Source organism: Hemitrygon akajei, unplaced genomic scaffold (genome assembly GCF_048418815.1).
Source record: "Hemitrygon akajei unplaced genomic scaffold, sHemAka1.3 Scf000055, whole genome shotgun sequence".
Taxonomy (NCBI): Eukaryota; Metazoa; Chordata; class Chondrichthyes; order Myliobatiformes; family Dasyatidae; genus Hemitrygon; species Hemitrygon akajei.
This window is the reverse complement of record NW_027331941.1, coordinates 6,718,537-6,733,762: the sequence shown is the minus strand read 5'-3', so window position 1 is coordinate 6,733,762 and position 15,226 is coordinate 6,718,537. Positions and strand designations below refer to the sequence as shown.

Here is a 15,226-nt window from a genome sequence, read left to right as displayed (position 1 = left end):
CAAAAAGTGATGGTAGACGGACAGTCGCGAGCAATAGCATCCAAATCTATCGTGAGCCTATCACGAGTATTCACCCTGCGGACAGTGGACCTACCAGGAAAAGTAGAATGCCTCATATCTACCCATGTACCCAGCCACGATTTATCTCAGACCGGTTATTCAGGGGACTATTCAGGTGACGGGAGACGGGTGACAGTTATCACTTTCAACCGGATTATCCAAGAAAAACATTTCCCTTCACGGACGTCTACTTGGGGACAAAGACAGTCCCTCATTCGCAAGAACGCTGTCCAATAAATTTCTGTGTTCAAAACAAAACGGGGCACATATGGCCACGGCAGCAGAGGGCGCTCGTGCACACCAACTTTGCCGTAAACAGTCAACAAATCACAATACACAGCAGCAGGGTCTTTGCCCAGTACCCGCAAGCCGACTGGCACTATCTACTTCACACCACCCGATGCAAGAAAACAAAGGGGCGGGGGTGTGATCTGTCCAAACTGAACAGCTGAGAGGCAGGAACCGGTGACATTTAAGGTGGCTGTCATAGGTGACGTGAATGAAGAAGGTGACAGTTGGAAGAGGTCAAGTGTTGAAGATGCAGGGAGTCTAATGGGACAGGGCCGTGGATCACAAGATAAAACAAAGGAAGAGGGCAGCCAATGAAGTGTAAAGGGGAGGTGAGGTGAAAAGCAGTGGTCATCGGGTAACCAGAGTGGGGAGAAGGTGAGAGTAGACGAGGAGCAGTCACAAGGTAACTTGTGTGGGAAATGGAGAAATAGAGGCGTGGGTGGTTGGTGGGATTATAACTGGAAAGTAGATAAATCGATATAACATCATAATTACCAGAGAGCTTGTGGATGACGTAAATACACAGCGACACGCACAAAATGCTGGAAGAACTCAGCATCTATGGAATGGAACAAAGGCTCGACGTTCCGCGCCTAGGCACGTCATAGGGACGAGAAAGAAAAGACGGAATCCGGGAGAAAGAAGGAAGTGTAGGTATGGAGATCAATCTGGACCTTGTGAGGTGCGTCCTTGTCGAGGATGGGGAGTTAGTGTGATGCAGATGGGTCGGGCAGCGGCGATGAAGGGAGATACCGGGAGTTAGTAGATGGAAACTTTAAAAGAGGAATTTGATTGGATGACGAAGAAGCGGACGTAGGAAGGGAATGAACAGAGAAGGGAGTCACGAATCACGTCACCCAGTGTTCCGATATGCACGAGTCAAATGCACCTTCATTCAAAACTGCACTAGTCTTACTTAAGTCTCATATGATCGCTTTTCTTTTCCTTTCACATAGTTAAATATGTTTTCAAGGCGACATCTTTATTGTCCTCGAAGGTGTACACTCATAAACCACATTCGGTGATTTACGATATTATTTTTAATTAACACAGCATCACCATACTCTCTGCCTTATCTGTCCTTTCGATACAATGTGTATCCTTGGACATTAAGCTCCCAGCCTTAATCTTTCAGCCATGATTCCGGGATGCCTGCAGCATCGTGCCTGCCAATCTGCAAATGCGCTGGGAATTCATTTGCCCTGTGTCCTACACCGCGCATATTCTGATACAACACCTCCATCCTCCGTTCACCATTTACGATTTTGTCGCCTCATGCTTAACCTTTTGATTCCTAACGTTGTATGAGATCCCATCACCATCTGCCTCAACTAACTGCTCCGACACCCCTCTTGTCATCCCCCTTGCAACTCTAGTGTAAGCAACACCGTGCGGCATCAATAAACCTTCCCGCTGGGAAATGTGTCCCTCTCCAGTTCAGCTGCAAAACGTCCCTCTGCACGGGTCACAACTTCACCGGAAGCGAGCCTAATACACCAAACATCTCATCCGCTCCATGCTACACCAAATCCTTAGCCACGTATTAAACCGCAAAATCGTCCTATTCCTGGGCTCAGAATCTCGCGGCACGGCGAACCAGTCCTGAGATCACAACACTGGATCCCACGCTCTTTAACTTAGCACCTAACTCCCTGAATATACTTGGCAGAATCTCGACACTCCTCCTACCCATGTTCCCCCTCCCTCTTCAGCATGCCGAGAGCTCGATCCGAGTAATCGCGGACCGTGACACCCGGGAGACAACACACCACTCGCGAATCTCGTCCTCGCCCACAGAGCCTCCTGTAACTAATGAATCCCCGGTCGTCGCTGCTTGTTTGTTCTTCCCGTCTGAGTCCCAGAGGCAGTCTGAGCGCCAGATACACAACCACTGTGACTTTCCTCTGTCAGGTCACTCCCCAAACCGCCCGCACCCTGACAGTATCCAAAGTGATATACCTGTTATTCAGAGTGGAACAGTGAGGTACTCTGCACTTGCTCCTTAACCCCTTCCCTCTTCCTGAACGGCACACAGTATCCTGTGACCTCCACCTTGGATGTTACTACCTCTTCTATGCATCCTATCTACCACACCTTCATCCCCCCGAATAATCGGGAGTTCATCCAGTTCCAGCTCCAGCTCCTTAACGAGGTTAATTTGTAGCTGCTGCTGTCTGCGCATCTCGCAGTTGTGATGGTTAGAGATATTGCAGGTTGTCCAGCCTTCCTACATCCCCCAAGGTGAGCATTGAACTGTGCTGCGTGTCGGCCCAACATGGCTGAGCTGACATGAAGAAGAGGAGGAAAGAAACTTGCGCTTTTCTTTCCTCTGGTGTCTCTGAGTGAATCCTCTCCTTTCTGAAGCCAGCAAGACGCTGAAGAACATCCCCCTGTCTCTGTCCACTCAGAATGCGACAGTGGCCGCTGCGCTTTTGAGTAAAGAGCAAAATCCTTGAAATTGCTCTTACAAATTAAACCCAAACGCCGGTGGCCGCTGGTCAAATCTCCATTTCGCTGCCAAAAAATGCCGCTGCCTTTTATCCTCGTGAACTGGAACTGATTGAAGTTTCCAGCTGGAGGCAGAGAGAAAGAAAGAGAGAGGTGCAGGGAGGGACGCGTTGGTGAACACAGTGATATCGGACAACCGTACACTCATCAAAATATTTACTGCCGCACATTGATCTCGATATTCTTTAGTTTCTGTGTTAGTGTAACGCAGGTCTTATCTGAAAAAAAGCAACTATCGTCAGTGGGCACTTGAAGAAGGAAAAGGAAGCATCGCTGCTCCCTCAGAACAAGGAACGAGCTCTTGCTTTTTGAGAGAATGGAGACAACGCGACTATTTCCGTGGATACTGATCCTCGTTGCTACCACGTGCCATCTCTGTAAGTCTCTTTTCTGAATTAAAGACCACGGTAAAAAACTTGTTAAATGTTAAAACGATTATGCGCAGAGACCTTATTTTATCACTGCTCCTTGTTCATAATGTAGATCCTGAAAGAGGAGGGGCCGGCATTTCCAGTTATTGGAAGGAACACGCTCCCCGATCCATTCCGTCCCTGTTCAGAAGATCCAGTAAAACCAGACATTGCACTTTCACTAGAACTCCAAATTCCAGACGCGAAATCGCAACTTCTCCACTCCAGTTGGGAACATACTTCCTAATTTCTTACAAAATCCAGATAGGATTCATTCGATCACCACACGCCTTCAAGTCACTCTCCTGGGATTTGTCCACCCACCTGGCATCAACCCGTCCTAAACCCGGTCACGTCAAGTCTGGTCCCAGCCAACGCGGCGAGAGCGTGCGTGAATTTCACACGGAAACGAGCGCATACGGCAGATAAGGCACCCACGCTCACTTAGCTTGGTGTTAGACACGCCGTCCCCATCTGTGACTCATCAGTTCCAAGTTTGCAGGGCGTCGCGACCTTTCTTAGCGTCAGGAGTGGGAGAGAGGCAGGTTGGATGTCCAAGCTTGCGGCAGATTCCAGCGGTTCTACACTCTGTTAAGGATCGGAGTGTGATGGGGAAGGTTTCTGTAAACTGTTTCTTATCCATTTCCAATTCTTACTGTGATACAACGTGCCGAAATAAAGTTCCTGATCCAAATCCCACCCCCTACAGCCTCAGTATGCTAGTTTCAAACTTAACTACATCAGGAACCTTCGCGTAGAAACGCATGTCCGGAATAATGATAATAATAATAATAATAATAATAATAATAATAATAATAATAATAATAATAATAATAATAATAATAATAATAATAATAATAATAATTGGCACGGAGGCAGTTTCTTTTTCTCGAAGTGGGTATATGTCTAGGGGCGGAGAAAAGAGATGTTGAGAGAAGGTTAAGTGGAATCGATTCCACCCGGCGTGTGTTGAGTATGTGGAATGTACTGCCGGAGAGCTTGATGGGACCAGAGTCACAGAAATCCCTAAAAAGAGTATAGACATATATGAATCTCTCGTTAATAATAGGATCACATCTTTGGAAGGATGGAATAGCTCTAGGTCCAGTGGGAAGTGGACTAGTCCACCTGGTGTGGCAAGGTTCGATCCATTGATTGCTTAACCTGAAACAAAGGAGTTGAAACATTCATGGCTGAAATATATTCAGAAAGGAATATTAATTTAGAATAGACAGCAGAACATCATTCCCCATCTCCGAAGCTGATAACATAAAGGTCAGAGATACAAGGATAGACGATTTGGAGCGATCCTGGGGAATCCATTCGTCACCTAGTGAGGAATGAGCATCTGGAACAGACTGCTGGAGAGAGCCGTGGAAGTAGATTTATTCACATCAACTAGGAAGTGTTTGGATGTTGAGTTGAATCATCCAGGCTGAACTATCTACCGGGTAACTGCTGGAAGATGGGGTTGATACAGTTGGGTACCCAAAATTCGTCTCTGTGACAACTGGAGTCAGAGAATCCTAGTGTAATACAACGGATCCTTAAGGTCAACATGCCGCACAGAGTTTGATCCCTTTCCCTCCAAAAATATCCTATCTTAGTTCATTCCTCGTTATGTGTCGTGGCGTATCATGTAACCGATCATGTTCCTATGATTATGATTATTTTTTACTTATTTTCCTAACGAACTGATTTGCCTTTGTATTCTTCTGGGCAGTAGCCATACTGGCCGGGTGACCACAGCCATTACTATCCATCACCTGCTCCCATGGTTTTACATGACCCTGATCGGAGAGTTAAGCAGGTGCTTCTCCTTTCCCCCTGGGAATCTGAAGGCTAGCGAAGGGATGGGGAACTTTAAACCTGTTTTGTTAGTGGCCAATCTTTCAAATATCCTCAGTGCCGATGCCCCATCCAGTTCAGCTGGCAACTTATTCAACGTGGTGTAAATACTTCATTTCCTATTAATTCGCCGACAACCCCAAGCGCTCGAGTTTTTGATACACCAAAAATGGAGCAAGGATTATGTGCAGTGACGCTGTTTATGTGCCTCATAATTTTATACAACTCTATATATCACACTCCGTCTGTACGGTCAACCGAATGGCGCCCTGCCTCGTTGAACCCTTCTGTATGACGTACCCGTCTGATTCCAAATTTCTATCCGTTTCCAGATCGGGAGCATGCAGACACTTGGAGCAGTGGGGATGACGTCATCATACTGAGCATGATGAATGACTCTGCCACTTACACCTACACCCAGAGCGAAGAGTCCGACAGCCTGGCCAACGAATATCTCGCAAAGGAGCGTGAAATTAATAAAACGCTTGACGAAGCATGGACGGAGGCACTTGACAAACGAGAAAACGACACGCGGCTGAGCAAGGTCCCAGTGCCCCGGGGGCTCAGAGAACAACACGTGATGGCCATAATTACCTACACGGTTGAGAGTCCATTCTATAGCCAGTTCAATGCGGCGCTGAGGATGTACGGGGCTAACGACTCCGTCTACACGGAGAAATTTCCTTTCAAAGGATTCCAGTATCTTCTCTCCGTTGCTATCGAGAGACTGAGAGAGGACTTGGATAAACCACCCCAGCCGACCTACAGAAGAATGAAAATAAGGTCCACTGGTAAGGAGGGAGATAGAATAAAATTTGGCTATTTTGCTTCGTCCTCTCGCAAGGGCACAAGGTATTCGGCAGTAAAACAATATTTATAATTTTCTCTCAGTACGGTGCCCCGATCCAAATTACTCGGTTTCCCCTCATGAGGAAGTGGTTCTGATTCTGCCAAATGAAGCGTTCAAAATCACGAGTTACCGACCGCGTCCTGACGGAGTTGATACTTCTCTCCAAACGGACGGGGTGGCTGGGATCCCGGTAAGGATAGAGAGGGGCAGTGATGGCGAGATGAGGGTGCTGCGGTATGAGGAGACCTCCATGTCCCTATTTGCGTGTTTGTCCATTCTGACGCCGTTGGATCTATTTCTGCGAAGATATAGATAGCGTATGGGGGAGGAGGGTTGGTGAAATATCAAGTTCGATAAAGAGCAGCTTCCACGTACGGCAAATATTAGTCTAACATTTCCTGTCCCAGACTTTTCGTCAGATTTTTTTCTGAATTTCCAAAAACGGGTGACTCGATTATAAGATTCTTCCACACTCGCAGCAAACTGGTCCTATCGTCTTTCTCTCTTCTTTCCTATGTGCAGCTTGCTTTGATGTGGCGCCGACGGGCCAGGCTCACCTCTCTCTCTGTGCCCCTAATAATTCTCCTTATTAGTCCATCTCCAGCCTGTTCAAAGGGAAAATTCGTGGCTGTGTGCGAGAGATCTGAACCTTCACCCGCCCTCTGAGACGCGGCTGCAAAAGAGAGCATCTCGTTTGCATTTTTAACCGCCCTCGGTACCTCTTCGTTAACCTTCAGTGTCCATGTACACCTGCAGTCTGATCTACTCCCAGGAACTAGCTACTCGCTGTGTTTTGTCCAGCCTTCCCAGTCCACACACACACACACACACACACACACACACACACACACACACACACACACACACACACACACACACACACACACACACACACACACACACACACACACACACACACACACACCCCTTTCCATTTTTCCTGATTGCTTTTCATTTGTTCTCTCGCAGCCTATCTCAGTCACTGGACTATATCGCCCCGCGGGCATAGGCGGCACTTGCAACAGCAACTCTATTCTTGCTTCCTGGGCGATGTTATTATTGACGACCATTCCCTACTTAAATACATATCCAAACCCATGGGGTGTAAATGTTTTCTGGATATTTCAAATTTCAAAACTGGACTTCAGACTGCTTTAAGGAAAGTGAACTGGACAGGCTCCAAGCTTGTCGACCCGGCCAATGCAAATACATCACGGATTTGGAATCTCCAGTTGCGGGCATTTTAGCGTAACTCAGGAGAAGACGATGCACTCGGTTGACTCTATATTTTGCTCCTCTTGTGTCAAATTAAGAGAGCACCGAGAGTATGTCTGTGGTCTTCTGCCGTGCGGCATCCTCTCCGCTGCAAAGCCCGACGGACTTTGCGTTCCTATTTTATCTTCTCACACCACTATCGTTTGTACCGCGCTGATGACATCTGATCGAGGGAGGTGCAGACGAATGAACTTTGGGAGCTCTAAGGAGGCTGGACAATACACAGCGACTGGCAAATTCCTGAGACCAGATCAAAGTACAGATGCTGTTTCAGTTGCGGTCGCATTTTAGCACACACAGCCGCCGCAAAAATGGATGGTTAATGTGGTTGTCTGTGCGTGTTGTGGTGGGGGGGGGGGGGGGGGAGGTGTTCATGTGTTTCTATGTTTTCCACAATATCCTGTGAATACTGGAGTCTTAAAATCTCAGGCGATAAACAGGTTTTGGCATACCCAATCCTCTCTACAGATACCGACAATAATTCCACAATGAAAGTCGCTTTGCTCACGTATCTTCCCCTTTCTGATGCTTGCTCTGAATATCAACTGAATCTCTGGACCATGTTTGCCAGTAGTCACGCTCTGAATTGTTCCCTCATGATTGGCTGCTTAGATATTCGTGCATGAACCAGCAGGTAGAGAGTTGTATCAAAAATGTGGCAACCTAGTGCATGAATAGAAACGTCTTCACACCAATACCAGGTAACTTCTGAGACGCAATGGTGTTAGATTGCTTTATTTAGGGTTAAATTGGATATGTAGGTCCATGTTTAAAGAGGACCCCGCTACCTGGAGATTATGTGCTTGCCATTTGGCAGATTTTTAATTGTATTATGTTATCTATTATCGATTTGTCAATCTAGATCCTGCTGATAAATTCCAATCGTAGATTCCAAGATCTGTAAACGCTTATTCCGCTCCATCATTGTCATGAAAGCGGATATACTCTGAACATATTATTGAAATAAAAATATAAAGTCTCAATTATGTATCATACATTACTGCATACGTTTTGTTTTTATATTGATTAATCCTAAACTGCCCGTCTAAAACATATTTTTTCCGTTAGTATCAATTGTCAGTTTGTTTAGGTTCCTAGATCATTCGAGCGAATGGAGGACCACGGGGTGACTGAACAAAAGGTGATGGTAGACGGACAGTCGCGTGCAATAGCATCCAAATTTATCGTGAGGATATCACGAGTGTTCACCCTGTGGACAGTGGACGTACCAAGAAATATAGAATGCCTCATATCTACCCATGTACCCAGCCACGATTTACCTCAAACCGGTTATTCAGGGGACTAGTCAGGTAGCGAGAAACGGGTGACAGTAATCACTTTCAACCAGATTATCAAAGAAAAGCATTTCCCTTCACGGATGTCTACTAGGGACAAAGACAGTCCCTCATTCGCGGAACGGCATCCCAATAACCTTGTGTCTGAAAAAGAAAGCGGGTCGCTTGTTCCTAGGCCAGCGGAGGGCGCTCGTGCACAGCAACATTGCCGCAGAGAGTCGAACAATCACAAGACACAGGAGCAGGGTCTTTGTCCAGTATCCGCAAGCGGACTGTCACTATCTTCTTTACACCAGCACCTCCACAGTCACTTATGCCTCGATGGTCCATGTTCTGATTATATATATGTATATATATATATATATATATGTATTGGAAGTGTGTTCCTAGGGTAGTCAACTCTAAATTTCAGACTCTTCACCTGTGCGTCTGTTCTGATCATCTACGGTGTTCGCTGCTCCCGGTGTGATCTCTTGTGTATCGGTGAGACCCAATGTAGAATAGGAGACAGCTTCGTCCAGCACCTGCACCGACTGTACCAACAACTGGAGACCGTCAGAAATAAAATCGGTTTCTCCCAGTGGCTAAAGATATAAATTCGACTTCCCATTCCAACATGTCAATCCATGGCCTGCGCTCCTGTCGAGATGAGGCCACACGCAGGTTGGAAGAGCGAAACCTTTTATTCCGTCTGATTTTATTCCGTCTGAGGAGCCTTCAACATCTATTTCTCGAACTTCCGATAATGCCCCCTCTTGTTCACCTTTCCCTAACCCCTTTTCCCTCTCTATCTTCTCACATGTCGATTGTCTCGCACTGTTGTTCCTCCCCCTTTCTTTTCATCCATGGACTACTGTCTTCTGCTGTTAGATTCCCCCTTCTACAATCCACTTCCCAGCACTTTCCTTCACCCCTCACCCTCTCCCTGTTTCCCATATCACCCTAAGGTTTTCCCTGACCTCCGGCTAACTTCTATCCCCGACTCCTCATCTACGTACTCTAATCCTGCTGAAGGGTCTCGGACTGAAACGTTGACTGTTCACTCTTATTCGCCCGTCCAGCTGAGTTCCTTCAGCATTTTGTGTGTGATGATTTGTATTACAAAAATGTGCCTCTCTGTCAGCAGGATCCCAGCGAAAGGGAGGAACAGAGTTAAACCTGTATCGAGCCAGTCATATTCGACCCATCCGTGTTCAGTAAAAAGAAAGTTCATGAATTCACAGAAACACGGGACATTGTCGATGATCATGCAGGGTTCCTATGTGAAATGAATTAATAATTATTGTCTTTTATATTGTGTTTCAAGTAGAGAAATATAACAATGATAATGATACAAATAGATCGGGATTACATTAATAACGTTAAATGTATACAGAAACAGACTCCGAGTAACATGTGTAATCTAAGCCTCCAAACTCTTAGTAACTAAACACGAGGGAAAAGTCCCCTAAAAAGTCCCCCTAAAATAACAAAATATAAACAAAACTAAACAAAAGCCGGGCCTCCAGGTTTCATCGGTTAAAATCATAATTTGTCATTAACTTCGCTCCTGTATACACGAAGAGAAAGTAATTGAGAAGGATTCGGTAAACGTCAGCTTGCATCATATGAAGTTGTTGAATAAATGGTCTCCAAGCTTCTTCAAATTTAACCCAAGGGTCGAAAGTGCCACTCCCATTTTCTCCCATTTCTCTATTGGTAAAGATCCCTGAAGTTCTCTTTCCCATTCATTCTTAATTTTATCAAATGTACCTAGACGTTTTGACGTAATCAGATCATAAATAATTGCTATTAAACTCTTCTGATAGGGGTTTAAAACTATATTTTTTTTCTGTAATTTCTGTTTGATGTGATACCGGAAAGACAGGTAATATATTATTCAAAAAGTGTCTAATCTGTTAATATCTGAAAAAAAAGTGATATAGGCAAAATATATTAGACAACTATTCAAAAGATATGAGACAGTTATCCATGAATAATTCACGAAAACATTGTATTCCCTTCGTTCTCCATAAAAAGAAAAGCCTGATCAGTTCTGGATGGTTGGAAGAAAGAAATAGATATAATAGGACTTGATAGGATAAATTAATACAATCCAAAAAAAATTACGAAATTGAAACCATATTTGCATTGTATGTTTAATATTGGGTAAGTCATATTTCTATTCAGTTTAGTAAGTGCAAAGGGAAGCGAGGCCCCTAAGATAGAAGCCAAAGAGAACCCCTGTGCAGACTCGCGCTCGAGGTTCACCCATCGTGGACATTGAATTTCATCCAGATCTTATGTCCAGAACGTTAAATATCGAATATTAATTGCCCAGTAATAGAATCTTAAATTCGGTATTGCCGAACCGCCATCTTTTTTTTAATTTCTGTAAATATTTCTTACTTAACCTAGGATTTTTTATCTGCCATATCTATGAAGAAATTTTAGAGTCAATAATATCAATAAAGGATTTAGAAATGAAAATATGTACCCCCTGAAATAGATACACAAATTTAGGTGAAATAATCATCTTCATAGTATTAATTCTACCAATCCAAAGGACAAGGGGGACCGTTTCATAAGTAGTTGTTTAACGTGATCGATTAAGCTAAAAAGATAACTTTTAATAGATCCTTATGCTTCTTAGTAATTTTATCACCCAAGTAAGTAATCAGTAACCAGTTTCAATGGTGATTGTCTATAGAATGGAGCTTCCATATTTAAAGTGAAAAGCTCACTCTTATTAAGATTCAATTTATAACCAGCATAACTACCAAACTGAGTAAATAGTGATATTATTGCAGGAATGGATTTCTCTAGCTTAGAGATATATAGTAACAGGTCATCTGCATACAGTGATACCTTATGTAACCCATTCACACGAATAATGCCGAATATATTGGGTGAACCACGAAGAGCGATTGGCAAGAGTTCCAAGCCAATATCAAATAGTCAGGGACTTAATAGTCAGCCCTGTCTAGTACCTCGAAAAAGCCTGAAAAAAGGGGGATCACCGATTATTGGTAAGTACAGAAGCCAAAGGTGTATGATATATCAATTTAATCCAAGCTGGCTAACTTTGAGGACATGCGAAAGGATTTAGAAGGAGTGGATTGGGACAATTCCTTTTCTGGGGAGGATGTAATACAGAAATGGAGGTTATTTAAAGGTGAAATTTTAATGGTACAGAATATTTATGTTCCTGTTAGATAGAAAGGAAAGGTTAAAAGTTTGAGCCAGGCATGGTTTTCAAGGGATATTGGAAACTTGGTTAGGAAACGTTCGCACTTCAGGTCCCGTTGATTCTTTTCCCTCTCAGCCGATATCTGTGGTATCTAGGTTTGGCAAGACTGTTACCGCCCACCCCGCGTCTATTTGTCTCATACTTTTCTGCATTTCAATAAAGCCGTAACTCTCTTTCCTCTGTTCCAAGGACTGAACACCCAGCTCCTCCAGCCGATTCCGATAGCTGAGCTCTTCTAGTACAGGCAAGGCGCTTGACAATATTTCGGCGTTCTTTACACCCGTCTTTTCTGCAACGAGGTGATCATTAACTGCGGCGCCAGCACCGTCTTATACAGGGAGCAACAGCATGTCCCGACTCCGGCGTTCAATCCCCTGAGTGGTCATCTCCACCGGGGCATTGGCTCGGATATCTGCCAGTCACCGCGGATGCCCGGCAACTTACCCCACCAATCGTGTGCAATTCAGCCGAGATTTGTTGCCCCCGAGCGCCGTTTTTTTTTTGCATTCCGAAGCCCGTGACCGACGTGGTGCATTCAGGCCCTCCGGCAGTTTGGCGATAGGCTCACTGCCAACAATCAATTCACTAAGCCCGTTAACGAAAGAAACAAGATTAATGATTTTGCAGCTAATAGGAACAGAAATAAAAAGAGCAATGAGCTCCCTCGATGAACGTCGCCCCTCTTTCCTTTCCGAAAGATCGGAGCTGACCCGCTGAGTTTTCTGTTACAGTGTCAGCGACGATTCTACGTCAGAACTCTAATGGTATGTTGGAATGATTGGAGAGTCTCTGAGGGATTTAGGCAAGTTGACAGGACAAAAATATAACGAGGGAATAATTTGTCTGTGGAACAGAGCAAGCGAGGTGCAGAAACCCAACGGTGCCACATGGTGGCAGCACAGTGGGTTAGAACCTGGATTATGGAACATGAAAGACTGCCAACACACACAGGTACTCCGACTCGTCATGCCCCAGAGAAGAATTCTCCTCTCAAATATCAGTGAAAGGTAGATTTCCTCCATCACAGCCTAAGGCGCTGCGACGCAGATATGCCTTCCCTTCTCGAGATTAAAGATGGGGAAAATGGGAAGTCTTTGACTACGATAACAGTAACAGCAGCAGATTGGGAAAGGATGTGCCGTCATTATAAAGGGTTCAGAGGAGACTTACAAGGACGATCTCGTAAACTGAGAAAAAGGGAATTTTTGATTCTTTGACGCGGGTTACAGTAAGACTGAAAGTCAAAGTAGCAATACTTATTTCGTTTTGACTCTGCTATGCCCATTCAAAGAATCGCCCCGGACATCTCTGTAAACTTATAAGTAACCTGAACGCGTTCACGTTTCATGTTTTTTTGGGGGTGTTGGGTGTTGGGCGGTGGTGAAGACGACGCTGATAATGCCCGGGTGGGGGATGATTCTTATTTCCGTTGACTGCGATTCTGGGGAGGGGGAAGCTTTTCACAGAATGGGAAAAGAAGTTGAAAGGCCGGAAAGGTAAATCAGTCTGCTGGTTAAATATTCCCTTTTAATCGAAGTGTTTTAGAGCAGTAATAAAACGTTTGGGAACCCTGCAGAATTTTCTGTATTTCTGCATAATTATAACGTAAAATACGGTGAGATCTTCATGTCTCCTAAAACTAGATAAAGAGAACCAAATTAAATTAGTAACATAAGAACATTGCACTTGTTCATTTATTTATTGAGAAAAATGTTCAAATATTACAGGTATTGGTTGGAAAACATATGTAATCCTTTGCTTTCAGTAACTGGCCCGATCTCCTTGTTCAGCAATAACGTCAACCAAACGTTTCCGGTAACGGTTGTTCAGTCCTGCACATCGGCCTTTTGCAATGTTACCCTTATTCCTCCTCACAAATTCTGGGATATTGGCGGGCTTCCATATACGAACTGATTGCTTCAGGTCTTCGACAGGATTAAGATTTGTACTTTGACCCGGACATTCCCAAACGCATATTTTTAGACTAATTTGTTTAATCTGTTGTTGATTTACCCTTTTCTTTCCCGTCATTGACTTTTTGCATTATCCAACTTCTAGCAAGCTTCACGTGATGGACCGCTACACGACAATCTCCTGTAAAATGTCTTGATACGAGTTTGAATTCATTGCTCCCTCAGGATCTGCAAGCTGACCAGGCCCTGAGGCAGCAAAGCAGCCCCAAACCATGACGCTCCTTCCAGCATGCTTCATAGCTGGGATGAGGTTTTGGTGTTGGTGTACATTCCCTCTTTTCACCAGACAAAGCGGTGTGCATTTCTGCCCAAACGTTCAGCCTTTCTCTCATATGTGCACAGAGTATCCAGGTGGTCCTTTGCAATCTTGAGACGTGCAGCAAAGTTTTTTTTCCTTGGAGAGCAGTGGTTTTCTGTGAGGTGTCCTTCAATGAACATCTTTGTTGTTCGCTGTTTCTCTTGTAGTGGACACAGGAACAGAGACTTTAGCAAGTTCCGGATATTTCTGCATGCCTTTTGCTGCCACCCTTGGGACCTTACTCACCCCCTTCAGCATTGTGTGTGCTTGGTGTGATCTTTGCAGGACGCCCATTCCTAGGGAGAGAAGCAACAGCACTAAGAAATTTGACTTACTGTGGACTGATGAACAATCAGGTCTTCAGAAATGCTTTGCAACCTTTTCCAGTTTCATGCAACTCTACAATTCTTCCTCTAGGGTCCTCTGAAAGTTATTTTGATCGAGTCATGATGCACAGGAGCAGAGTTTTCTTGAGTGCAGCGGCTCTGTGAGTGACTTGAGTTTGTGTGTGTCTTTTTGTAGGGCAGCGCACCTCAGCAGCACTCACCTCCAATTTCATCTAATTGATTGGAAAACCTGACCCCAAATAGCTTTGTAGAAGGCCCTACCCCAGGTGTTCACAATCATTTTCCAACGAATACATGCAATATTGGATCATTTTTATCAGTAACTAAACGAACAAGCGTAACTTACTTGTGTTATTTATTTAATTGCAATTTAATAATAATCATACAAACTCTTCTCCCTCCTGCCATCTGAGAAAAGGCACCGAAGCATTCGGGCTCTCACGACCAGACTATGTAACAGTTTCTTCCCCCAAGCCATCAGACTCCTCAAGACCCAGAGCCTGGACTGACACCAACTTACTGCCCTCTACTGTGCCTATTGTCTTGTTTATTATTTATTGTAATGCCTGCACTGTTTTGTGCACTTTATGCAGTTCTGAGTAGGTCTGTAGTTTAGTCTAGTTCTTTTTCTGTGTTGTTGTTACGTAGTTCAGTCTAGTTTTTGTCCTGTGTCTTGTAACACCATGGTCCTGAAAAACGTTGTCTCGTGTTTACTGTGTACAATAGCAGCAGTTATTATCGGAATAACAATAAAAAGTGACTTGACTTGACTTCGTTTCTCTTTAACTCGTGTTAGGATTTTCGTTAGGTTCCATTTATGCAGAATTAGAGGAAGTTCTACA

At 44.5% G+C, this 15,226-nt stretch overlaps 1 protein-coding gene across 1 annotated transcript in view; it reads left to right on the top strand.

The window, feature by feature from the left end:
- Positions 1–5,505: 5,505 nt before the first annotated feature.
- LOC140721454 (GPI-linked NAD(P)(+)--arginine ADP-ribosyltransferase 1-like) overlaps positions 5,506–15,226 on the top strand; it is a 9,905-nt gene continuing 184 nt past the window's right edge. The window contains 3 exon segments of the mRNA XM_073036273.1: positions 5,506–5,965; positions 5,968–6,021; positions 6,024–6,201. Coding sequence (XP_072892374.1) covers positions 5,506–5,965; positions 5,968–6,021; positions 6,024–6,201 — 692 coding nt within the window.